This window comes from Liolophura sinensis, chromosome 8 (genome assembly GCF_032854445.1).
Source record: "Liolophura sinensis isolate JHLJ2023 chromosome 8, CUHK_Ljap_v2, whole genome shotgun sequence".
Lineage (NCBI taxonomy): Eukaryota > Metazoa > Mollusca > Polyplacophora > Chitonida > Chitonidae > Liolophura > Liolophura sinensis.
Genome location: NC_088302.1, coordinates 1,968,188 through 1,993,578, shown reverse-complemented (window position 1 = coordinate 1,993,578; position 25,391 = coordinate 1,968,188). Strand labels below are relative to the sequence as shown.

The window sequence follows — 25,391 nt, the reverse complement described above, 5'->3', positions numbered from 1 at the left end:
CAACAGGAGGAAACAAGGTTGACATGAAACCAGGGCGACAGGAGGAAACCAAGGCATAGGAGGAAACCAGGGTGACAGAAGGAAACAAGGGTGATGGGAAATCAGGGTGACAGGAGGAAACCAAGGAGACAGGAGGAAATCAGGACAACAGGAGGAAACAAGGGTGATGGGAAACAAGGGCAACATGAAGAAACAAGGGAGACAGGAACCAGGGCGACAGGAAGAAACAAGGGCGACAAGAGGAAACAAGGGCAACAAGAGGAAACATGGGCAACAAGAGGAAACAAAGGTGACAGGAAACCAGTTGACAAGAGGAAATCAGGGTGACATGAGGAAACAAGGGTGATTTGAAACCAGGGCGACAGGAGGAAACAAGGGTGACAGGAAATCACAGTGACAGGCGGAAACCAGGGCAACAGGAGGAAACAAGGGTGATAGGAAACAAGGGCGACATGAGGAAACAAGGGTGACGGAAGGAAAACAGGATGAAACAAGGGCAACATGAGGAAACAAGGGTGACAGAAGTAAACAAAGGTGACTGGAAACCAGGGCAACACGAAGAAACCAGGGCAAGAGGAAAACAGGGCGACAGGAGGAAACCAGGGCGACAGGAGGGAACCAAGTCATCAGAAAACAAGGGCAAGAGGAAACAAGGCTGACAGAAAACATATGGCAGCTTTTGTCGAATTTGCCAGTTAGACTATGATAGAATCTATAAAAGTCAATGTCACAGGTGATGAAAGGTATGGCTCACTTGTAACTGCTCTTGGTCAGAAAGTCAACAATGGCAGGATACAGTTTGGCACGACCTCCTCGACTGTGGGTGCCTCTCCCCGTGATGACAGTCAGGTGACATCGCTGACGGCCCGAAGTCTGCCGCAGGTCTAGAACACAGAAAGATTGGAGACTGACATATTACTGTTTTATCATACCTATCATAATGAGATGTGTATTTGATTGCTTGATTATTCCTACCATACTGAAGATGTGTAATTGTTCTGTTGATTACTCCTGTCATAATGAAGATCTGTAATTTATCTATTGATTACTCCCAACAAACTGAAGATGTGTTCTGTTGATTACTCCTGTCATAATGAAGATCTGTAATTTATCTACTGATTACTCCTGTCACACTGAAGATGTGTAACTGTTCTGTTGACTACTCCTGTCATAATGAAGATCTGTAATTTATCTACTGATTACTCCTGACATACTGAAGATGTGTTCTGTTGATTACTCCTGTCATAATGAAGATGTGTAATTGTTCTGTTGATTACTCCTGTCACACTGAAGATGTGAAAATGTTCTGGCAATTATCCCAGATGATGTTGTTGAAGATGGCAATAAGGTGTGTTATGTAAATCTTGATCATTCATGCCATGCTGAAGATGAGTGTTACTGTTCTGCTGTTAGAAGAACTGCTGAAGATATGTAATAGATCGGCTGATCAGTGATGCAGGCTTGTGAGTGTTACTGTTACAAAATGGTTACTGTTAACAAACTGCCTATCGGTATACTAAAATAATATGGCCATCTCGATTCTCACCGTGCTGTCGTTCCTTTAAAATATGAGCGAGATGCCGGACAGCCTCAGTAGGGTGTAGGCCATGCAGGTCAATGGTGGTGGCATTGTTCAAGTCAGCATTTCTGTAACAACAGCAATAGCCCAGACATACACTACAAAGGTAGCTTACTACCAGGTCAGCAATAGCCCAGACATACACTACAAAGGTAGCTTACTACCACGTCAGCAATAGCCCAGACATACACTACAAAGGTAGCTTACTACCAGGTCAGCAGTAGCCCAGACATACACTACAAAGGTAGCTTACTATCAGATCAGCAATAGCCCAGACATACACTGTAAAGGTAGCTTACTACCAGGTCATCAATAGCCCAGACATACACTACAAAGGTAGCTTACTACCAGGTCAGCAATAGCCCAGACATACACTACAAAGGTAGCTTACTATCAGATCAGCAATAGCCCAGACACACACTACAAAGGTAGCTTACTATCAGATCAGCAACAGCCCAGACATACACTGTAAAGGTAGCTTACTACAAGGTCAGCAATAGCCCAGACATACACTGTAAACGTAGCTTACTATCAGGTCAGCAATAGCCCAGACATACACTGTAAAGGTAGCTTACTATCAGGTCAGCAATAGCCCAGACATACACTACAAAGGTAGCTTACTATCAGGTCAGCAATAGCCCAGACATACACTGTAAAGGTAGCTTACTATCAGGTCAGCAATAGCCCAGACATACACTACAAAGGTAGCTTACTATCAGGTCAGCAATAGCTCAGACATACACTGTAAAGGTAGCTTACTATCAGATCAGCAATAGCCCAGACATACACTGCAAAGGTAGCTTACTATCAGATCAGCAATAGCCCAGACATACACTGTAAATGTAGCTTACTACCAGGTCAGCAATAGCCCAGACATACACTGTAAAGATAGCTTACTATCAGGTCAGCAATAGCCCAGACATACACTATAAAGACAGCTTACTATCAGGTCAGCAATAGCCCAGACATACACTGTAAAGGTAGCTTACTACCAGGTCAGCAATAGCCCAGACATACACCGTAAATGTGGCTTACTATCAGGTCAGCAATAGCCCAGATATACACTGTAAAGACAGCTTACTACCAGGTCATCAATAGCCCAGACATACACTACAAAGGTAACTTACTACCAGGTCAGCAATAGCCCAGATATACACTATAAAGGCAGCTTAGTACCAGGTCAGCAATAGCCCAGACATACACTGTAAAGGTAGCTTACTACCAGGTCATCAATAGCTCAGACATACACTACAAAGGTAACTTACTACCAGGTCAGCAATAGCCCAGATATACACTGTAAAGACAGCTTACTACCAGGTCATCAATAGCCCAGACATACACTACAAAGGTAACTTACTACCAGGTCAGCAATAGCCCAGATATACACTGTAAAGGTAGCTTACTACCAGGTCAGCAATAGCCCAGACATACACTCTAAAGGTAGCTTACTACCAGGTCAGCAATAGCCCAGACATACACTATAAAGGTAGCTTACTACCATTTCAGTAATAGCCCAGACATACACTACAAAGGTAGCTTACTATAAGGTCAGCAATAGCCCAGAAATACACTGTAAACGTAGCTTACTACCACGGTCAGCAATTAACCCAGATATTACACTACAAAGGTAGCTTACTACCAGGTCAGCAATAGCTCAGACATACACTACAAAGGTAGCTTACTACCAGGTCAGCAATAGCCCAGATATACACCATAAAGACAGCTTTACTATCAGGTCAGCAATAGCCCATACACTATAAAGATAGCTTACTACCAGGTCAGTAAAAAACCCAGACATACTGAATGGTAACAAGGATTTAGCATGGCAATTTATTTACTGACTTGTCAAGTGCTTTCATTTATACTCCAAAGCACTTCTCTTCTACCACTGTCACCATAGTTGGAGATAAATGACACACAAATTTGACTACACATTGATGACAACAGCAACAACAGGCCTCAATACCGATTTTCCATGCTGTTGATACAATATTATTAATGGGTGCTATTCGAGGATGCAACAATATGATTTTTACACACGCCTAGAATGACCACACAGGCCATCTTCAGGAATTAAGAACAGGAGAATAATAATACAACATAACTGTATTAAGCACCTGTATGAAAGAATCCTTTGTGAAGCTCTACCATTTGCCTCTCTTAATTTCTCACTGTGAAGATGTCCCTGGATTCAGAAGAAAAGGAGGGTGTATTAGTCCATGATGTACACAAAGTCTATCATGATTCTAAATGTTCACATAACTTTATCATACCTAACAGTGATTCCCAGCATAACAAACATTAAATATTTCAAAAAATGTACCTCAACTTAACCAATATCACAGGCTGTATTAAATCATCACTAAATCTTGGCCAAAGCGGACAAGCGAAAATACCAAATACCCTAATTCTTGAACCTTTTCAACCACCTCTGTGACCAATACTTCGAACATTTTGAGAAAAACTATGGGGTGTAGAGAATAATTTGCATAGTTTATGAAGCTTGCATTTTCAGTCACACAAACAAATTGTAGGCATAAATTCCACAGAAAAAAGAGCTTTAGAAGACTTAAAGATTTACAGTATATAACCATAGGTTCATTTTACATAGCAGTAGTACATATACCTTGCACCTGGCCAACAAATAACAATGGCACAGGTCACCAGTGGGGGACTGCAGAAGTACATGTACCTTGCACCTGGCCAACAAACAGCAATGACACAGGCCACCAGTGGGAGACTGCAGTAGTACATGTACCTTGCACCTGGCCAACAAACAACAATGGCACAGGTCACCAGTGGGGGACTGCAGTAGTACATGTACCTTGCACCTGGCCAACAAACAGCAAACACACAGGCCACCAGTGGGGGACTGCAGTAGTACATGTACCTTGCACCTGGCCAACAAACAGCAACACACAGGCCACCAGTGGGCAGACTGCAGTAGTACATGTACCTTGCACCTGGCCAAAAAACATCAATGGCACAGGCCACCAGTGGGAGACTGCAGTAGTACATGTACCTTGCACCACACCAACAAACAACAATGGCACAGGCCACCAGTGGGAGACTGCAGTAGTACATGTACCTTGCACCTGGCCATAAACAGTAATGGCACAGGCCACCAGTGGGGAACTGGAGTAGTACATGTACCTTACACCTGGCCAACAAACAGTAATGGCACAGGCCACCAGTTGGGGATACGTACAACACTGTAACATTGTAAAAACCTGCCAGTCTCTTTAGTCAAGAATCAATCTGGTGTACAAAAATTCCAGTCTAAAAGTATATATGAAGTTAAATTTTTGTCTTATGACAGGTGTTTTGGTAAATGTGCTATTTTCCAAGTGGACTAACAGCTGGTCATAAAAATGTACTACATAGCTAAATTCAGCTGGAAATCTACTGACTGGGGGCCACGTCTGAGGCCACATTTTTTTCCCACATGCCTAAACACCACTGGGCACATGACCAGCCTGCACAGCAATTAGGATGAGGATGAAGAATGCAGTTTGACTTTCTACAGAAATTTTGCTAACCTCTTGTGAATAGAATGAAGCAACGTCTTTCATGCCTCTCCTGTAGGCGTCTTGAGCCTTCTGGAAGCATTCCTGTCTGAGCTTGTGATGAGTGATGCTTCAGCACGGAAATCCTGGTAATCAAGGCCGTACTCCAGTTCTGGGGCAGGCTCCGAGGTCACAATCAGCGGCAAGGACTGGCCAACATAGAACAACAATTCCTTGTATACAGTGAAAACTAATTAGCAGTGTAAGCCTGCTACATGCAGATACAGCGTCTTCTGTCTTCTGGCAAACTCAACAAGGTGTGTTGAATTCTGCACTGCTTTAGACTCACTGCTGTACAGGGGTACAGAGGTTCAGTGATAATAGTGAAGCTGCAGTATCAAAACAGAGGTCTAAAAGGTTTCAGATGTACCTGATGTTGCCTCTAGACTCACTGCTGTACAGGGGTTCAGTGATAATAGTGAAGCTGCGGTATCAAAACAGAGGTCTAAAAGGTTTCAGATGTACTCGATGTTGCCTCTAGACTCACTGCTGTACAGGGGTTCAGTGATAATAGTGAAGCTGCGGTATCAAACAGAGGTCTAAAAGGTTCAGATGTACTCGATGTTGCCTCTAGACTCACTGCTGTACAGGGGTTCAGTGATAATAGTGAAGCTGCAATATCAAAACAGAGGTCTAAAAGGTTTCAGATGTACTCGATGTTGCCTCTAGACTCACTGCTGTACAGGGGTTCAGTGATAATAGTGAAGCTGCAATATCAAAACAGAGGTCTAAAAGGTTTCAGATGTACTCGATGTTGCCTCTAGACTCACTGCTGTACAGGGGTTCAGTGATAATAGTGAAGCTGCGGTATCAAAACAGAGGTCTAAAAGGTTTCAGATGTACTCGATGTTGCCTCTAGACTCACTGTTGTACAGGGGTTCAGTGATAATAGTGAAGCTGCGGTATCAAAACAGAGGTCTAAAAGGTTTCAGATGTACTCGATGTTGCCTCGACATCATCATTATTGAAGTATCCTGAGCTGACGAAATATGACTATTAATAAACACACACGATAGCAAGAAGTTGATTGTAATGTATTGTCTACAATGTTACAAAGTATCAGTTTGTACTGTAACCTTGTACTGTCATCATTATGAGGAACTTTGGAAGGAATGTTATCAAACGGAATCCACGTCCATGTATTGAGTGTTTCCCGAGGTTCCCATTCTCCACAGAGCAAGTCAATGATCTCACATACATGTGTGATACAACAACAACATAGTATTACACGTAGGCTGGCTCACAGGAGCTCCATTTCACAAAGCTGTACACTACACTGGTCAATGTCCCAAAGTACAGAAGCAGCATTAAGACTGAAAATAAATCTGTGAAGCAATTATGTAATACTGATCACTGTATGTTTGAGTTGCTACCTTTTTGGGCTGGAGATCCAGTATGCTGTGATCTCTGTGATCTGCCAACTCTGCAGACAGGACGGTTTGTGGTGCAGCAGTCGTCCCCAACACAGACTGTAGTGCTAAACGACTCTCCTCTAGGGAAAACCTAAAAAGTGAAGGATAAGCCATCCAAACTCCACAACCACTGTTTCCACGGCACATTCTGTACATTTTTTTTTAATTCTAGAACAGAAACGTAGCTAGCCAGTTTTGAATGGTACCCAAGTTAGTTTTCAATGGTACCGTGTTACACTTTTCACCCTTTGTCTGAATCAACCCACTACATTTTTCAGCAACCTAATTTTCTACTACTGTAGTGTTTTTTTGTTAGTTATCTTTTTAACTAGTCTCTTCCAAAAAGGCTGATAACAATGTTAGAAATGTCATGTTTTCACAAATGATTGTATGTTACGATTACCGATTTGCTTCAAAGAACTCATCAATCATGGCATTGTTGACCCCAGGAAACATATTCTGAAGTTTCTGCCGTTTTAATCGCGTGGAAAGGGCCGCTGTGTCTCCTGTTGACTCCAACAATTTCAACTGCAACACGTGAAAAAAACAAAAACTGGAGTTCTAGTCAGTGAGTTTTACATATGTGTAGAATGTGTGCCCTGCGACTGGGATAATAGGTCAGTGAGGGTTACATGTGTGCAGAATGTGTGCCCCGTTACTGGGATAACAGGTCAGTGAGGGATGCATGTGTGCAGAATGTGTGCCCTGCTACTGGGATAATAAGTCAGTGAGGGATACATGTATGCAGAATGTGTGCCCCGTCACTGGGATAACAGGTCAGTGAGGGATACATGTATGCAGAATGTGTGCCCCGTTACTGGGATAATAGGTCAGTGAGGGTTACATGTGTGCAGAATGTGTGCCCCGTCACTGGGATAACAGGTCAGTGAGGGATGCATGTGTGCAGAATGTGGGCCCCGTTACTGGGATAATAGGTCAGTGAGGGTTACATGTGTGCAGAATGTGGGCCCCCCTACTGGGATAATAGGTCAGTGAGAAATACATGTGTGCAGAATGTGTGCCCTGCGACTGAGATAATAGCTCAGTGAGGGTTACATGTGTGCAGAATGTGTGCTCTGCTACTGGGATAATAAGTCAGTGAGGGTTACATGTGTGCAGAATGTGGGCCCTGCGACTGGGATAATAGGTCAGTGAGGTTACATGTGTGCAGAATGTGGGCCCTGCGACTGGGATAATAGGTCAGTGAGGGTTACATGTGTGCAGAATGTGGGCCCTGCGACTGGGATAATAAGTCAGTGAGGGTTACATGTGTGCAAAATGTGGGCCCTGCGACTGGGATAATAGGTCAGTGAGGGTTACATGTGTGCAGAATGTGGGCCCTGCGACTGGGATAATAGGTCAGTGAGGGTTACATGTGTGCAGAATGTGTGCCCCGTCACTGGGATAATAGGTCAGTGAGGGATGCATGTGTGCAGAATGTAGGCCCCGTTACTGGGATAATAGGTCAGTGAGGGTTACATGTGTGCAGAATGTGGGCCCCCCTACTGGGATAACAGGTCAGTGAGAAATACATGTGTGCAGAATGTGTGCCCTGCGACTGAGATACTAGCTCAGTGAGGGTTACATGTGTGCAGAATGTGTGCCCTGCTACTGGGATAATAAGTCAGTGAGGGTTACATGTGTGCAGAATGTGTGCCCTGTTACTGGGGTAACAGGTCAGTGAGGGATACATGTGTGCAGAATGTGGGCCCTGCGACTGGGATAATAGGTCAGTGAGGGTTACATGTGTGCAGAATGTGGGCCCTGCGACTGGGATAATAGGTCAGTGAGGGTTACATGTGTGCAGAATGTGGGCCCTGCTACTGGGATAGTAAGTCAGTGAGGGTTACATGTGTGCAGAATGTGTGCCCTGTTACTGGGGTAACAGGTCAGTGAGGGATACATGTGTGCAGAATGTGGGCCCTGCGACTGGGATAACAGGTCAGTGAGGGTTACATGTGTGCAGAATGTGGGCCCTGCGACTGGGATAATAGGTCAGTGAGGGATACATGTGTGCAGAATGTGTGCCCTGCTACTGGGATAATAAGTCAGTGAGGGATATATGTGTGCAGAATGTGTGCCCCGTCACTGGGATAACAGGTCAGTGAGGGATACATGGATGCAGAATGTGTGCCCCGTTACTGGGATAATGCGTCAGTAAGGGTTACATGTGTGCAGAATGTGGGCCCTGCGACTGGGATAATAGGTCAGTGAGGGTTACATGTGTGCAGAATGTGTGCCCCGTCACTGGGATAATAGGTCAGTGAGGGATGCATGTGTGCAGAATGTGGGCCCCGTTACTGGGATAATAGGTCAGTGAGGGTTACATGTGTGCAGAATGTGGGCCCCCCTACTGGGATAACAGGTCAGTGAGAAATACATGTGTGCAGAATGTGTGCCCTGCGACTGAGATAATAGCTCAGTGAGGGTTACATGTGTGCAGAATGTGTGCCCTGCTACTGGGATAATAAGTCAGTGAGGGTTACATGTGTGCAGAATGTGGGCCCTGCGACTGGGATAATAAGTCAGTGAGGGTTACATGTGTGCAGAATGTGGGCCCTGCGACTGGGATAATAGGTCAGTGAGGGTTACATGTGTGCAGAATGTGGGCCCTGCTACTGGGATAATAAGTCAGTGAGGGTTACATGTGTGCAGAATGTGGGCCCTGCGACTGGGATAATAGGTCAGTGAGGGTTACATGTGTGCAGAATGTGGGCCCTGCGACTGGGATAATAGGTCAGTGAGGGTTACATGTGTGCAGAATGTGGGCCCTGCTACTGGGATAGTAAGTCAGTGAGGGTTACATGTGTGCAGAATGTGTGCCCTGTTACTGGGGTAACAGGTCAGTGAGGGATACATGTGTGCAGAATGTGGGCCCTGCGACTGGGATAATAGGTCAGTGAGGGTTACATGTGTGCAGAATGTGTGCCCTGTTACTGGGATAACAGGTCAGTGAGGGATACATGTGTGCAGAATGTGGGCCCCATTACTGGGATAATAATCCTTACATCCCTAAAAAAAACACTGTGAGCTGACCCTGACATAAATCCAGTTCTTCCATCTAGTTAGGTACATGTACTGGTGAGAGTGGACCAGCCAATAATTAGAGCACAGCTTATTTCTGTTGACCCAATATTTACCACCTTTACTCAGTTCAACATGTTCAAAGCCAAATGTAATCTACTCCTTGGTGTTACTATATGTTAGACACTATACACATTTTCTGAGTATGTATGTATCTGTGATAAAATTTCCCCATCTTTTTCATGTTTCTAATCTCCCACTAACTGCTTTTTCTTATCACTGTTTAATAAAGGACTGCATCAAAAAAAATTAAACTTAAAAACTGAATATGTGAATACAGATATTATTCCTGCACATAATCTCCTTGGCTAACCACTTAGTTGTCCTTGGCTAAGCACTTAGTCAGTGGTCAGTAGTCCTTGGTTAACAACTTAGTCAGTGGTCCTTGGCTAACCACTTAGTCAGTAGGCAGCTGTCCTTGGTTAACCACTTAATCAGTAGGCCTTGGCTAACCACTTAGTCAGTAGTCAGCTGTCCTTGTCTAACCACTTAGTCATTTGTCCTTGGCTAACCACTTAGTCAGTAGTCCTTGGTTAACCACTCAGTCAGTAATCCTTGGCTAACCACTTAGTCAGTAGTCCTTGGCTAAACACTTAGTCAGTAGTCCTTGGCTAACCACTTAGGCAGTAGTCCTTGGTTAACCACTTAGTCAGTAGTCCTTGGTTAACCACTTAGTCAGCAGTCCTTGGTTAACCACTTAGTCAGTAGTCCTTGGGTAACTACTTAGTCAGTAGTCCTTGGCTAACCACTTAGTAGTCCTTGGCTAACCACTTAGTCAGTAGTCCTTCGTTAACAACTTAGTCAGTAGTCCCTGGGTAACCACTTAGTCAGTAGTCCTTGGCTATCCACTTAGTCAGTAGTCCTTGGTTAACCACTTAGTAGTCCTTGGTTAACCACTTAGTCAGCTTTCCTTGGCTAACCACAGTCAGTAGGCCTTGGCTAACCACTTAGTCAGTAGTCCTTGGTTAACCACTTAATCAGTAATCCTTGGCTAACCACTTAGTCAGTGGTCCTTGGTTAACCACTTAGTAGTCCTTGGTTAACCACTCAGTCAGCTTTCCTTGGCTAACCACTTAGTCAGTAGGCCTTGGTTAACCATTTAATCAGTAATCCTTGGCTAATCACTTAGTCAGTAGTCCTTGGCTAACCACTTAGTCAGTAGGCCTTGGTTAACCACTTAGTCAGCAGTCCTTGGTTAACCACTTAGTCAGTAGTCCTTGGGTAACCACTTAGTCAGTAATCCTTGGCTAACCACTTAGTCAGTAGTCCTTGGCTAACCACTTAGTCAGTAGTCCTTCGTTAACAACTTAGTCAGTAGTCCCTGGGTAACCACTTAGTCAGTAGTCCTTGGATAACCACTTAGTCAGTGGTCCTTCGTTAACCACTTAGTATTCCTTGGTTAACCACTTAATCAGTAATCCTTGGCTAACCCATTAGTCAGTAGTCCTTGGTTAACCACTTAGTAGTAATTGGTTAACCACTTAGTCAGCTTTCCTTGGCTAACCACAGTCAGTAGGCCTTGGCTAACAACTTAGTCAGTAGTCCTTGGTTAACCACTTAATCAGTAATCCTTGGCTAACCACTTAGTCAGTGGTCCTTGGTTAACCACTTAGTAGTCCTTGGTTAACCACTTAGTCAGCTTTCCTTGGCTAACCACTTAGTCAGTAGGCCTTGGTTAACCATTTAATCAGTAATCCTTGGCTAATCACTTAGTCAGTAGTCCTTGGTTAACCACTTAGGAGTCCTTGGTTAACCACTTAGTCAGCTTTCCTTGGCTAACTACTTAGTCAGTAGGCCTTGGCCTAATCAGTAGGAGAAACAAAATGGCAGATGCCAAGTGTTAATTCACGCAAGAGTTGTAATGAACCTACATGTTCCTCTTTGCTCAGCTCAATGGCCGTTTCTTCGTCCAGGATCTCTCTGAAGTTCACAGGTTCCCTAGAGTACCATGGGGATGGGTTGAGGGGTACTACAGGTCCTTTATGGGGGTTCCTCACCATACGCTGGGATGTCCTCAAAGAGGGCAGATTTAGGGCTCTCTTCCCCCGTCTTACCCCAGGCAAACTCTTGGCTGGTCGTGTCTGCTCTAGTGCAAGTGTATCACCTGGAAGACAAAGAGTACTGGCTGAATGACTGACCGACTACACCATGTTTCAACCCACGTGACAGAGGGTAGATTCCTGTAAACCAGACTGGAACAAATGTGTACGGAGTGATTAACTGAATGACAGATTAATCCCAACACTGACTATGGCATTCTTTGACCATACCAACCTATGACAGTGGGTAGATTCATGGACGTTGTAAACCAGGCTGAAGCATGAGGGTACCGGGGGATTGGTTAATACCTGAAGTAAATGATTCATCCACTAATTGCTTGATTTCACTTTATCAAGATTTGACTCATTGCAGGCAAAACTGTGAAGAAAACAAGGAACCTTGCGAAAAACATCCCTAACTGGATGTAGTATGTCAGTACAAATGTGCTCAAAATACAGGTTGACAATTAGACACGCCCAATACATGTGCTTACCTGTCTCAACCTGATGCACAGCTGCATTACTTGTGTTTAGGTCTTCAACTTTATCATCTCTTCTTGAGAAAACATTTTTCAAACAGTTGTGAAGCTCCCTGGCAACCCTATAGTCAACATCTACATCTAGAGATTTCATAGCAGCGCCATCTGTAAAACAAAACTCAACAATTGAAATGGATTTTCAGCACTGACTAGTCAATACAGTCCTACCCCAGCAATGGTTTAATTTTGTTTTATATAATTTAAGCACAAATTTTATTAAAATTTTGTTTTGTCTGGAAACTAGTGATATCATCCTGAAATGCATTCCTACCAATTTCCTGACTTTGTACCAAATCTAAACTATCATACACATTCACAAAGGTCTTATCTGTCAAATAGACATGAATACGAGGGCTACAAGAAACTGTATTACACATCATGTCTTACCTGGCCCTGAGTTTACTGGTCCAAAAATTGCTTCCAAAGTCTTGATAATTTGCCTTGAAAGATTCAAGGAAACGCATCTTGCATCATCACCACTGGAGCTACCCAGTGTGCCTGGATCAGCCTTTCCTGAAGGCTCTGGTGTTAAGGCTCTAGCTGGCCCAGAGGAAATCTCAGGCAGGGATACATCACTGTGGCTAGTCGCGTTAGGTTCCGTGACATCTGTACTCATCAGCAGAGCAGAAATGTTTGTCATCTCTCTGCCACATACTTCACTGTCCAGCTCACTGATGTCACAGTTCTGCTCTTTTTCATCTTGGGTGTCAGGCTCAACATTTTTCACCTGCCCCTGAGTTGCTTTGATTTTTGACACCTGAGCCTGTGTGACAGGTGTGACAGGCGTGACAGGTGCGACAGGGCCCGAGTTCCTCTGCCCTTTCACAGGCCCTTCACTTTCCTGTTCAGTTGTGGTAGACTCTTCATTGTCTGAGCTGTATGCCATGTCAGAGTCATCTGAGTCTGAGTACACACATAGTACTGTGCCCTCCCTCACCCACACATCATGCGGGCTGTTCACCTCACCCTCACTGCCCATCAACCTCTCACACTGCATGGTCACCTTCTCCACCAGGGCCAGTCGCTTCTGACTGCCAGATATCAGTAGTTCTTCTATGAACCTGTCACTGACCGATTTGCTCACCTTTACTACCTGTGAGCACAGGTCTGTTAACGACAAAGGGGTAATCTTCTGTGCAGACTCCAATGGCAACAAAGAGTGCATGCACACAGGGTGGTCATCAGGCGATTTGAGACGATTTAAGGCTATTTTCTTACGCTGGTCAGGTGAGGCAATGTAATCATAGCCCCACTCCAACAAAATGTTGACAGCGTCTCCAACATCATTGGCACAGCTGGCCAGAATATCCATCAAATCTTCCATGGGAACATCCTTGAAACAGCTGTGTAGAAACTCCAGCCCAAACTTCTCATTCATCTCCTCCTGCAGATCATCTGTGGATGTTCCGCGATCCAGAGTACGACTCTGTCCTAGGAATCGCTCCACTGGGTTCTCCTCAGCCAGGTGTTGCGTATTTATCTCCCTTACTCCGACGGAGCGAAGCCTGAACTCATCTTCGATGGCACTCGCTTTGTATCCCTCATTCACACAGTGCAGAATGTTGAAATCTCTGGGGCAAGTGTTGGAGAATTGCTCTACTCTGGTTGGAGTTTCTGTCACCTTAATCAATGGTTCAGCTCGCATCCTGGTGGCTGCCCCACAGTCTTCGCTTGAGTCAGAATTACAGGTGTCAAACACTGGGAAGGTCCAGGTGTTTGACAAGAATCGCTCTTTCACTGCTCTATCGAACAGCGGAGAGGTTGGCCTCCTGGTCTGCTTCCTACGAGACCTCCGCTGAGTTCTTGTGGTACTTTTCCCTACCTTGGGTGTTAATGACGGGTCCTCTGAGCTATCCGCCACATCGCTGCCCACTACTGTGTCAGCACCCACCTGTGGGGTCTCCTCTCCTACCTGTGGCATTAATGACTGGTCCTCTGAGGTGGACAGCTGAATGGTATCCACAGCTTCGCTGACCACTACTGCCTCTAGGTCAGGGCCCACCTGTAGGTTATCCCCTCCGTGTGACTGGTCCTCTGAGGTGGACAGCTGAATGGTATCCACAGCTTCGCTGACCACTACTGCCCCTAGGTCAGGGCCCACCTGTAGGTTATCCCCTCCGTGTGACCTGGTCCTCTGAGGTGGACAGCTGAATGGTATCTACAGCTTCGCTGACCACTACTGCCCCTAGGTCAGGGCCCACCTGTAGGTTATCCCCTCCATGTGACTGGTCCTCTGAGGTGGACAGCTGAATGGTATCCACAGCTTCGCTGACCACTACTGCCTCTAGGTCAGGGCCCACCTGTAGGTTATCCCCTCCATGTGACTGGTCCTCTGAGGTGGACAGCTGAATGGTATCCACAGCTTCGCTGACCACTACTGCCTCTAGGTCAGGGCCCACCTGTAGGTTATCCCCTCCGTGTGACTGGTCCTGTGAAGTGGACAGCTGACTGGTGTCTGCAGTATCATGGCCGACTATTGCCCCTAGGTCAGGGCCCATCTGTGGGATCTCTGCTCCAGTGTAAGACTTGCAATCCTCTGAGCTGGAATGTACACGTGGTCTACGTTGTGGTTTTGGAGCCGGGGCATCCCAAAAACTGCAGTCTCTTTCAACAATGTTCCCTTTAACCTCCGGAGTTTCTGCCTCTTGCTCGTATAGTAAAGTATCTGTGTATGCTGTTGATTTAGCTGTACAGTGGTCATGTTTACTCACTGACTGGTCAACTCCTGTTGAGACCTGGTGCTGCAGCTTGCATAGTTTAACGGTCTCTGTTAGTCGTTTTTCAACTACCTCTTTTTCACTCTCAGGAAGTGGTGCACAATATATTAAGGCTTTGAACTCGTTTTCTATGACATCAATTTCAGATGGAGACATAATCAAGGCTAATTCTGAGGCCACATTTGTTAAAATATCCACAGCTACTTGACCCAAACCATCAGAACTTGACACTTCTGGCGACATGTTGTTTCCATTGTCACCAGGGTCAGGAATTATGCTAGTGGGGTGATTTGGAGACGGTTTGCCATATGTTTCTGTCGCAGAGCTGTCTCTCTTTGGTAGGGGGATAACTGGGGGCTTTGTATCTGTCACAGATCTGTCCCTCTTTGGCAGGGGGATAACTGGGGGCTTTGTATCTGTCACAGATCTGTCCCTCTTTGGCAGGGGGATAACTGGGGGCTTTGTATCTGTCACAGATCTGTCCCTCTTTGGCAGGGGGATAACTGGGGGCTTTGTATCTGTCACAGATCTGTCCCTCTTTGGTAGGGGGATAACTGGGGGCTTTGTATCTGTCACAGATCTGTCCCTCTTTGGCAGGGGGATAACTGGGGGCTTTGTATCTGTCACAGATCTGTCCCTCTTTGGTAGGGGGATAACTGGGGGCTTTGTATCTGTCACAGATCTGTCCCTCTTTGGCAGGGGGATAACTGGGGGCTTTGTATCTGTCACAGAGCTGTCTCTCTTTGGTAGGGGGATAACTGGGGGCTTGTCAGGTAACATGGCTAGATGAAAACTTCTGTCCTTCACATCAGCAGTAAAACTGCACAACTTATTACTCCTTCTTCTCTGTGTCCTAATTGCTGCAGAGTTCTGACTGAGAGACCCTGAAGCAATGGCTTGTTCATCGCTACTATCTGATTCAAAACACTCCTTACTGTTGCTGCTGTGAACATGAAGAACTTCTCTGGGCGGTGTCGCGCTGTTTGATTCGTCACCACTGATATCAATCTCCTCCTCACTTTCTATAATCACATCAGGAAAATGAGCTCTCTCCTGACTGTCCTCCCCTTCTACGTAAAGTTCACCACTAGGGGGTGTAGCTGGGTTAACAAACCAATTTAATCCTTGGTACTGCGCTACCACACCCTGATCCACTAGTGTTTTGTTACTGGACTTGGCACCCTCTCCAGACTTGTAACCACCTGATATTCCTGATAAATTTTTATTTTCTCTGCTTTCCTTCCTTTGAGACCTAGAACAAAATATAATAAGCTTTGTATATCCCTTTTTGTCATAAAACTATACTATGTTGATTGTCTTAAATGATGAATCAAAAGTAAATTATCCAGTTATATGGGGCCTCTGTGGAACAGTTGGGCAGTGCGCTAGCGCAGCGTAATGACCCAAGAGCCTCTCACCAATGCGGTCGCTGTGAGTTCGAGTCCAGCTCATGCTGGCTTGGCTGTACGTGGGAAAGTCTGTCAGCAACCTGCGGATGGTCAGGGGTTTCACCCGGGCTGAGCCTGGTTTCCTCCCATCATAATGCTGGCTGCCTTTGTATAAGAGGACTATTCTTGAGTATGGCGTAAAACACCAATCAAATAAATAAATAAATATCCACAGTTATGAATAAGAAGAACAAAATTATATTTTTCATAAAATATAGAAAATGGAGAGTATTATTTATTACTTTAAATGAATGTAGCCTACAGCCTAGTTAAACACAACATGAACAAAAAACTTTTCATGTATAACATTCACTACATACATTGTATTTTATATGATCTCCACCAAGGTCGGCCATGTGTTCACAATTGTATGTACATGTACGTTCGCTTCTTACCGTGATATTTATCAATCAATTACCAACAGTACTGCACAGAAGGAAAGGTAGTCATTAAATCCTCAATTTCACATACAAGAGCACAAACAAGACTTTCTCCAAGTATTGTATTTTAAAAATATCAAGCAAGAGCTAAGGGGAGACAACTGAGGGACTGTATGGCCTTTGTAGAAGTATGTGCAATAAGTACCAAGCTGTGGCGCAATAGCTGCTTTACTGCATTCAAGACCAATAACATCAGAAAGCCACGTAAAAAAATCAGTGACTGGCTTAGAGTGTAATGATGCCCTCAGCACACCTAGCAATGTACAAGACTCACCTGTATTGTTTACATGTCTATGTACAGTTCATGGTGTCCTCCACAGTGACATGATACACAAAGCTTTGTAACATGTTCTAGAAGACTCACCTGTATTGTTTACCTGTCTGTGTACAGTTCATGATGTCCTCCACAGTGACATGATACACAAAGCTTTGTAACATGTTCTAGAAGACTCACCTGTTTTGTTTACCTGTCTGTGTACAGTTCATGATGTCCTCCACAGTGACATGATACACAAAGCTTTGTAACATGTTCTAGAAGACTCACCTGTTTTGTTTACATGTCTGTGTACAGTTCATGATGTCCTCCACAGTGACATGATACACAAAGCTTTGTAACATGTTCCAGAAGACTCACCTGTTTTGTTTACCTGTCTGTGTACAGTTCATGATGTCCTCCACAGTGACATGATAAACAAAGCTTTGTAACATGTTCCAGAAGACTCACCTGTTTTGTTTACCTGTCTGTGTACAGTTCATGATGTCCTCCACAGTGACATGATACTCAAATCGCTGTAACATGTGCTGTATAGTTTCCAGACCTACATTGTGGCTGTTCCTCCTGAAACAGATACAATGTTCACATCACAGAAAGTAGGACAATGTACGGATCGAAATGGGTGACTTTATAATTCTGAAGTCAAAACTGTGCTGCATGATTTTTTGATATTCCAGTTGAAATCTGTCCAGCAACTGGTTTACTCTGAAGCCTATAACTTCTGTAGAAAATTGAGCAGGTAAATGTAGCTGCTCCTATTTTATATCATGCGGTTCTCTCCCAGGTGGCTCGCTACTTTTCCAGGGTAGCCTTCTAGCAACTTAGAGATCGCCTCTATGGGACATACTGTAAAGCACTTATTATTCGGTGGAATTTATTTTCGCAGATTGTCTCCAAAAGCATGTTTGCGGGAATTAATTTTCACGTATTGAAGAGGGTAATGAAGAACAAATCTTAAAATCTTAAAATTTTCCAAGATATAATGTGGCCAAAATTATTTAAGCATGTCAAACAGGTATTATGATGGGTGGCTTTAATCCTCCTTTGTTTCCCGCGGTGTCACTAATCCTCGTGATCTGAATCAGAGATTAAAACAATGGGGGATGGATTATCACTACGTAAGAAGATTACTTTCACATCTACCGTGAGCAGTGCTCAAACAGGTGTCACTTCTTTTTGAATCATTGATGAGTACATATACTTTTAAACAACTGTCAAACAGACCTGTCACCTTTTGAGCAGTTCAACGCAAAACATATGAATTCACCATTATCGGTGTCAGTCACTCATTCTTTATTAAGTAACAGGGGAAATTTTGCACTGTTTTCAGTTTTTATTGACCTCTGCAGGTCAGAAACAGCAAACACTGCCGTACCAGTCAAACGGCCACTGTGTTGTTGTACACACTTCACAGTTTGTTAGCCCACTCATTGGACCACAGGAGAGACACAGCCAATGGGATAGAGTGTATCAGAGCGACATTCATTAGAAGTCAGCACATACCAATATGTACTTTTTCTTTCACTTTATGGGTATAGCAAAGATTGGTCAGAATGAAGACGAATAAACTCCCACTTTGTTTCATACCCACCAAACCTTAGCACCAGAGTTTGTATATATTTAAACCATAATTTCCTTTCCCTGCTTTTATAAAATTTGGCTGACTCGTCGAGTTTTCTTAGCACAACTCACGTCAACCTGGCAAAGATTTCACTTCATCATTACTTCTACCTGTAGTATATGATTCAATATTGGATATTTTATTTGCTGGAATTTGCGGTAACTTAGTACTTCACAGTATAAATGCAAAAAATCAGCTCAATACATAAAGTACTGAAATTATGAATTTGGTAATTAACAGTAATTAATATGCACACAGATGCATGTAAAATTTCAGGTCAATACATGCTGTACTTCTTGAGATACCACCCCTAACATTTTGGTAACTTACAGTAATTAATATGCGCATAGAGCATCAGCGACAAAACACCCCCCTTGTGCTTTATGTATATATAAAACTTCAGGTCAATTCATGGAGTACTTTTTAAGATACCACTCCTAACATTTTGTTTAACATTGCCTTCCCTGGGGGTTGATGCAGACCATAAGGGTACGTCATAAGCTACACCTTTACTTTGTAGCATAGAATGTGTAATTCTGGAGGTACAATCTATGCATCAGACGAACACATCACAAATGGCTTGTACAGTGTACAGTTCTCTCTCACTTGCACAACTCTCGAGCTTTGTATTTCCACTTGGTCTGCGGTTCCATCAACTCTATTTTATATCCATATTTAACTGCCTGGAATGGAAAAGAAATAAAATTACAGATAGTCGTCATTTCAGACTGAGTTCTATATATGCAGCCTTGACCCAATAACCCAACATAAGAAACTTTCAATGAAAAATCCTTAAAAAGACTGCTGTATAATTTATTTTTCCTCATGCATTAACACTGGCTTGGTACATGGGAGGGTCTGCCTTCAACCTGCGGATGGTTGTGGGTTTTCCCCGGACTCTGCTCGGTTTCCTCTTACCATAATGCTGGCTGCCGTTGTATAAGTGAAATATTCTTTCACAGGGCATAAAAAAAAAACAATCAAATAAATAAATAAATAAATAACACTGAGTTACCTGTACTACATAAGGTTTCATTTCCCATCTCTGAGAATTAGTGTTGTCAATGATTACTGGTGAAATGCCAGTCTTCAACGCCTCCTCACCTGAAAATAACATGCACAGGGGTAGTGTACATGTGATCATGTAACTGGGAATAAATGTTACATTTAACTGTGAACACAGGCTATGACGTGGCACATTGCCCCTGTAGACATGGTCGCTGCCCGACTTGTTAACTCAACAAGTCACATCACTGTTTTCTACAAGTTACAATACAATACACTCCAAGCAATGTTTCAAATGTTCATGGTTTGAAAGGGGTCATGTCAGTTGTTCGTCTAAATAGCCAGACACAGATGAAAGTTTATTTACCTTATATGGAAGTTCAGAAATTACAAATAATGGATTATTTAAATTAGCTCATGAGCTTGCCCGTCTTACACAAAGGTATGTACAGTATGTATGATTGAATTTTAGCGTCATACCTAACCATTTTTTAGTAATCTGAGGATGAGTACATGCCACCAAAGTGCTGCTACCGCTGAAGTAGCATGACCAAGACACCAGACATGACACCCCACCCAGTCACACTATACTGACACCTGGCTAACCAGTCCTATCAGTGCTGAACACCGAGTGAGGCAGTAACAAGACATCAAGGCGGCCATTCTAACCATTGGGTCACCGAAGTGGCACCCTTACACAAAGGTATAAAATGAGGAGTTAGTATACACTCATACTTCTTTGCTGATTCCAAAGATGAGCATCACCCAAAAGGCCTTGGTCATATTCGTAAAAATTTCCCCTCATAAAATAATCATCCGTCGTTAAAATAGTTCCATCAAATTTGATCTGCCTACAAATATAAAAGACAATCCATTCTTAATCATGCTGCCAAAGCAATTTATTACCAAATACAAATTCACCTCTTACCAACAAGCAAATTACATGAAATGCGTTTTTCATTGACTACAGACATACCGGCGCACAAGTTGAACATTTTCTAGGAAACTTGTATACGTCTGTATTGAAATACAGATTCATATTATGTAATATGTATGTAATGCCAAAGAAGAAAATTATATGTTGTGCTTTGTGTATTTATATCAATCTATCAGATGAAATGTTTTTCAAGGTGCTATCATGACTGTGAACAGGTGAAGTTTGATAACAGGTAATCCATGAGGAAAACAAAGGTCATCCCCCGGGGCAAAGGTCATACATACTCCACTATCCCAAGATAATTTATTCATACATTGCTTGTTCTGATAGAATACTCATTCTCCCTCCTCAAAGCTAGAATCCAGATGTCCTCAATACCTTCCTTCCATTCCCAACATTTCCACAAATAAAAGAAAGAAAACTAAGAAAACCTTAAAAGAAAAGACAGGATGTCATTGTTAAGTTAGACTTCATATCGATTGTTTCATAGGCCATTTGTGGTGTGTACTGATTGCACTACGGGTACATCCAGTTTGAATGGAGAAATGTAGCAATCAGAAGAGAATACAGTGTATATGAGAATCTATTATTGCACTAAATACCTGAACAAGAGAAATTACCTGATTGTAAACATGCATAAGTTTCAATTTTAGTTAGGATGTATGCTGTTTCAAAGAAACAGGAATTAGGAAGAGTTGTATGAACAAAATCTAAATACATGGAAAAGCGCTATTACACAAAATTCTAAATGGAGGTACTTATTTAAATAACTCCTTGATTGCCATTAAACTTAAGCTTGCACAAGTTCCGATGATAGGCAAGATGTATGGTAACTGTATTGCTGGAGTGGTTTGGGAGGAGAAGGATGGACAAAATCTGAATATGGAAAACACTGTTACATAACGTCTTAAAATGGTGGTAATTATGAATTATTCCTAATGAGCATTATGATAACATTTATCAAATTGCCAACAAAGTTAAGCATGCACAAGTTCCGATGATAGGGAAAGATCTACATGTATCATAAGTTTCATCAAAATTGGAAAAGTAGTTTGGGGCAGGAGATGCATGGACAAAATCTGAATACATGGAAAGCACTGTTACGCAAAGTCCTAAATGGTCGTAATTAAGAATATAATTAAACGATTGCCATTAAACTTAAGCAGGCACAAGTTCAGATGATATTCAAGATGTTTGGTAAGTTTCACTGAAACGGTGAAGTACTTTTGGGGGAGACGCATTGACAACATCAAGTGTACAGACAGACAGACGGAGGGACAGGTGATTCCAGTATACTTGGCCCTGCATCGTTGATGGGGGTATAATAAACAGTACGAGAAGAAGAGATACCTGCACAAAATAGTATTTTCAACGGGGATAACTGTTTCAGACAGGACAAAACTGCCATGTAAAAAACACTGTAACATTTTGATAAAGTTGAAAGAGGGAAAATTTGATACTGATGTTCTGCATATTTGTAACTTCTAAATAAATGTTCAGAACTCAACTTTAAAACATATACCTCTTTAATAAGTGACACTGGGTGTTGCACTGAAGCTAATGTGTACCTGTCTCATGAACGTTTACTGCTATTAAATGGGCATGGTAAGGTGTGTAGATGCTTGGCTAATGAGCATTTATCGCTAACTGCATGTGCGCCTGGTAAGATGTGTAGGCGCTTACATGTACCAGACTAATGGACATTTACTGCTATAAAGTGGACATGGAAAGGTGTTTAGGTACTTACCTGGTATATGAACATTTACTGTTAACTGGACATGGTAAGGTGTGTTGGGGCTTACCTGACTATTGAACATTTACAGCTAACTGGACATGATAAGGTGTGTACGTGTTTACCTGTGTAATGAAAATTTATCGCTACCTGTTTACTGCTAACTGGACATGTTAAGGTGTATAGTTACTTACCTGGTATTTGAAAATTTACTGCTAATTGCACATGATAAGGTGTGTAGGTGCTTATCTGGCTAATAAACATTTATCGCTACCTAGCATGTAAGAAGTGTAGGTGTTTACCTGGCTAATGAAAATTTACTGCTAACTGGACATGCTAAGGTGTGTAGGCGCTTACCTGGCTGAACATTTACTGCTAACTGGACATGGTAAGGTGTGTAGTTACTTATCTGGCTAATGAACATGTACTGCTAACTGGACATGGTAAAGTGCGTAAGTGTTTATTTGGCTAATTAACATTTACCGCTAACTGGACATGATAAGATGTGTAGGTGTTTACCTGGTATTTGAACATTTAGTACTAACATGACATGGTAAGATGTGTAGGTGCTTACCTGGTATTTGAACATTTACTGCTAACTGGACATGTAAAGGTATGTAGGTGCTTACCTGGCTAATGAACATTTACTGCTAACTGGACATGATAAGGTGTTTAGGTGTTTACCTGGGTAATGAACATTTACTACTTACTGGACATGGTAAGGTGTGTAGTTACTTACCTGACTAACGAACATTTACTGCTAACTGGACATGGTAAGGTGTGTAGTTACTTACCTGGTATTTGAACATTTACTGCTAACTGGACATGGTAAGGTGTGTAGTTACTTACCTGGTATTTGTACATTTACTGCTAACTGGACATGGTAAGGTGTGAAGCTGCTTACCTGGCTAATAAACTTTTACCACTAACTGGACATGATAAGGTGTGTAGGTGTTTACCTGGCTAATGAACATTTAATACTAATTGGACATGGTAAGGTGTGTCGGTGCTTACCTGGCTAATGAACATTTAATACTAATTGGACATGGTAAGGTCTGTAGTTACTTACCTGGTATTTGAACATTTACTGCTAACTGGACATGGTAAGGCATGTAGTTACTTACCTGGTATTTGAACATTTACTGCTAACTGGACATGGTAAGGTGTGAAGGTGCTTACCTGGCTAATAAACTTTTACCGCTAACTGGACATGATAAGGTGTGTAGGTGTTTACCTGTGTAATGAAAATTTATCGCTACCCGGCACGTAAGGTGTGTAGGTGTTTACCTGGCTAATGAACATTTAATACTAATTGGACATGGTAAGGTGTGAAGGTGCTTACCTGGCTAATGAACATTTACTGCTAACTGGACATGATGAGGTGTGTAGGTGTTTACCTATGTAATGAAAATTTATCGCTACCTGGCACGGTAAGGCGTGTAGGTGTTTACCTGGCTAATGTAGATTTTCCACTGCCTGGACATCCTCGTAAAAGCACCAATACCTTCTCTCCAGACTTGACATAATTCTCTATAATTTCTCGCTGCACATGCCAGACGTTTGATTTCTGAGGCACTTGTTTTGAATCTTGATCTTTATGTTTACTAGTCTGCTTAATGGCGTCACTGAGGGAGAATCTCTCCGTGGGTCGCGGCCAGGTTTTTTTCACATAGGTTAGTTTAGATGTGGACATTCCAGGTGCAGACATTTCCCAGGGTTTAATCATGGCCCCTTTGTATGCAGGCTGGTCATGTTCAGGACTCGCCCAGGCTGTGCTTATCCATCTAGGCACAAATTCTGGGGCATCTGCTGACAGTTTTGATACAGAGTTAGAGCTTTGCTTCTCCTCCACCGACATGTCTGACAACGTCTCACAGTTCACAGATCCTGGCGTCGGGAAATACACCTTCTGATGCTGGACGTTGTCAGAGTTGACAGAGTTCAGGATTTCATTCTTCTGAGTTTCCACTAGTGTGGATGGTTCTGTGACTTTCATGCTTGAATTAAATTTCACGCTGCAATTTGGAATTTTTGTTTGCCCATTCGATGGCTTCTCTGAGCTTAAATCTGCAATTCCTGATATAGGACTAGAGTCTGTTGGTGAAATATTTGCACTGATATCACTGCTCTGCCTTGAAGGTGTGGCACAGTTGTCAACTGTTCTGGAATCACTTGGTTTGAGAAAGTCTACATTTATATCAGCACTTCCTCGTGATGGTAATGATATTGCATCAGCACCATGTGAAAAGAGCATGGTCTCTGTGTCTGAGATCAGATCTGGGGATACTATCTCGGACAAGTTCACGCCGTGTTTCTGAACACTGGCCGCTGCCACTTGGTTATCTAATGACTGTGTACCAACAGTGTTTGGGACAACTGTGCCAGATGGAAGTGTATATAGGTCAGCACTGAGAAGTGGGTCAGCAGCCTTCATACATGTCATATTTCCATGTGGGTCAGAAGAACTAGTACATCCAGCCTCATAATCTGATGTAATCATTTTTGAATGAAGTGATAATTGAGGAGAACATGGGATAAATTGGGTAGTTACAGTACTGTCCAGTTTAGCAGTAGGTAGTTCAAATGTGCATAAACCATATTTGCCAAAGGCATTATTATTTGATTGCTGTGATACCAGGTTCTCATTGGCTGTAAAAGCTTCAGGCTTTTCTTCTGATTTTATTTCCTGTCTTGGTGGAATAACAATGGGGTCCAGAGAGTCCATACTTCCACTCAGCCAATTATCACTCTTAGTCATGTCAGCTGAGTTAGGGTCGGTGTGTTCATTTTCCTTGTTATCAAACACCGTGGATGCCAGCTCATACAACTTATTAGTGGATTTCACAGCTTGTCCCTTGTTGTCATTCCCAACAAAATGGAAGAGCGTATCAACAGCTTCCTCAACTGCAAAAAGAAAAGAGCAGCTATAGTTCATAAACAGCAGATTTGGTTAAAAACATTGACAATAATCACACTGGGTGTTTTCCACTAAACCTTA

At 43.0% G+C, this 25,391-nt stretch overlaps 1 protein-coding gene across 1 annotated transcript in view; it reads right to left on the bottom strand.

Annotated features, from left to right (window-relative positions):
* Window positions 1-25,391, bottom strand: part of LOC135472389 (uncharacterized) — a 31,610-nt gene that overhangs the window by 5,743 nt on the left and 476 nt on the right. Inside the window, 16 exon segments of the mRNA XM_064751868.1 lie at window positions 755-884; window positions 1,547-1,647; window positions 3,697-3,764; window positions 5,119-5,210; window positions 5,213-5,294; window positions 6,519-6,648; window positions 6,961-7,085; window positions 11,513-11,745; window positions 12,175-12,324; window positions 12,607-14,353; window positions 14,421-16,188; window positions 17,549-17,662; window positions 19,326-19,402; window positions 19,735-19,823; window positions 20,460-20,575; window positions 23,845-25,297. Coding sequence (XP_064607938.1) covers window positions 755-884; window positions 1,547-1,647; window positions 3,697-3,764; window positions 5,119-5,210; window positions 5,213-5,294; window positions 6,519-6,648; window positions 6,961-7,085; window positions 11,513-11,745; window positions 12,175-12,324; window positions 12,607-14,353; window positions 14,421-16,188; window positions 17,549-17,662; window positions 19,326-19,402; window positions 19,735-19,823; window positions 20,460-20,575; window positions 23,845-25,297 — 6,475 coding nt within the window.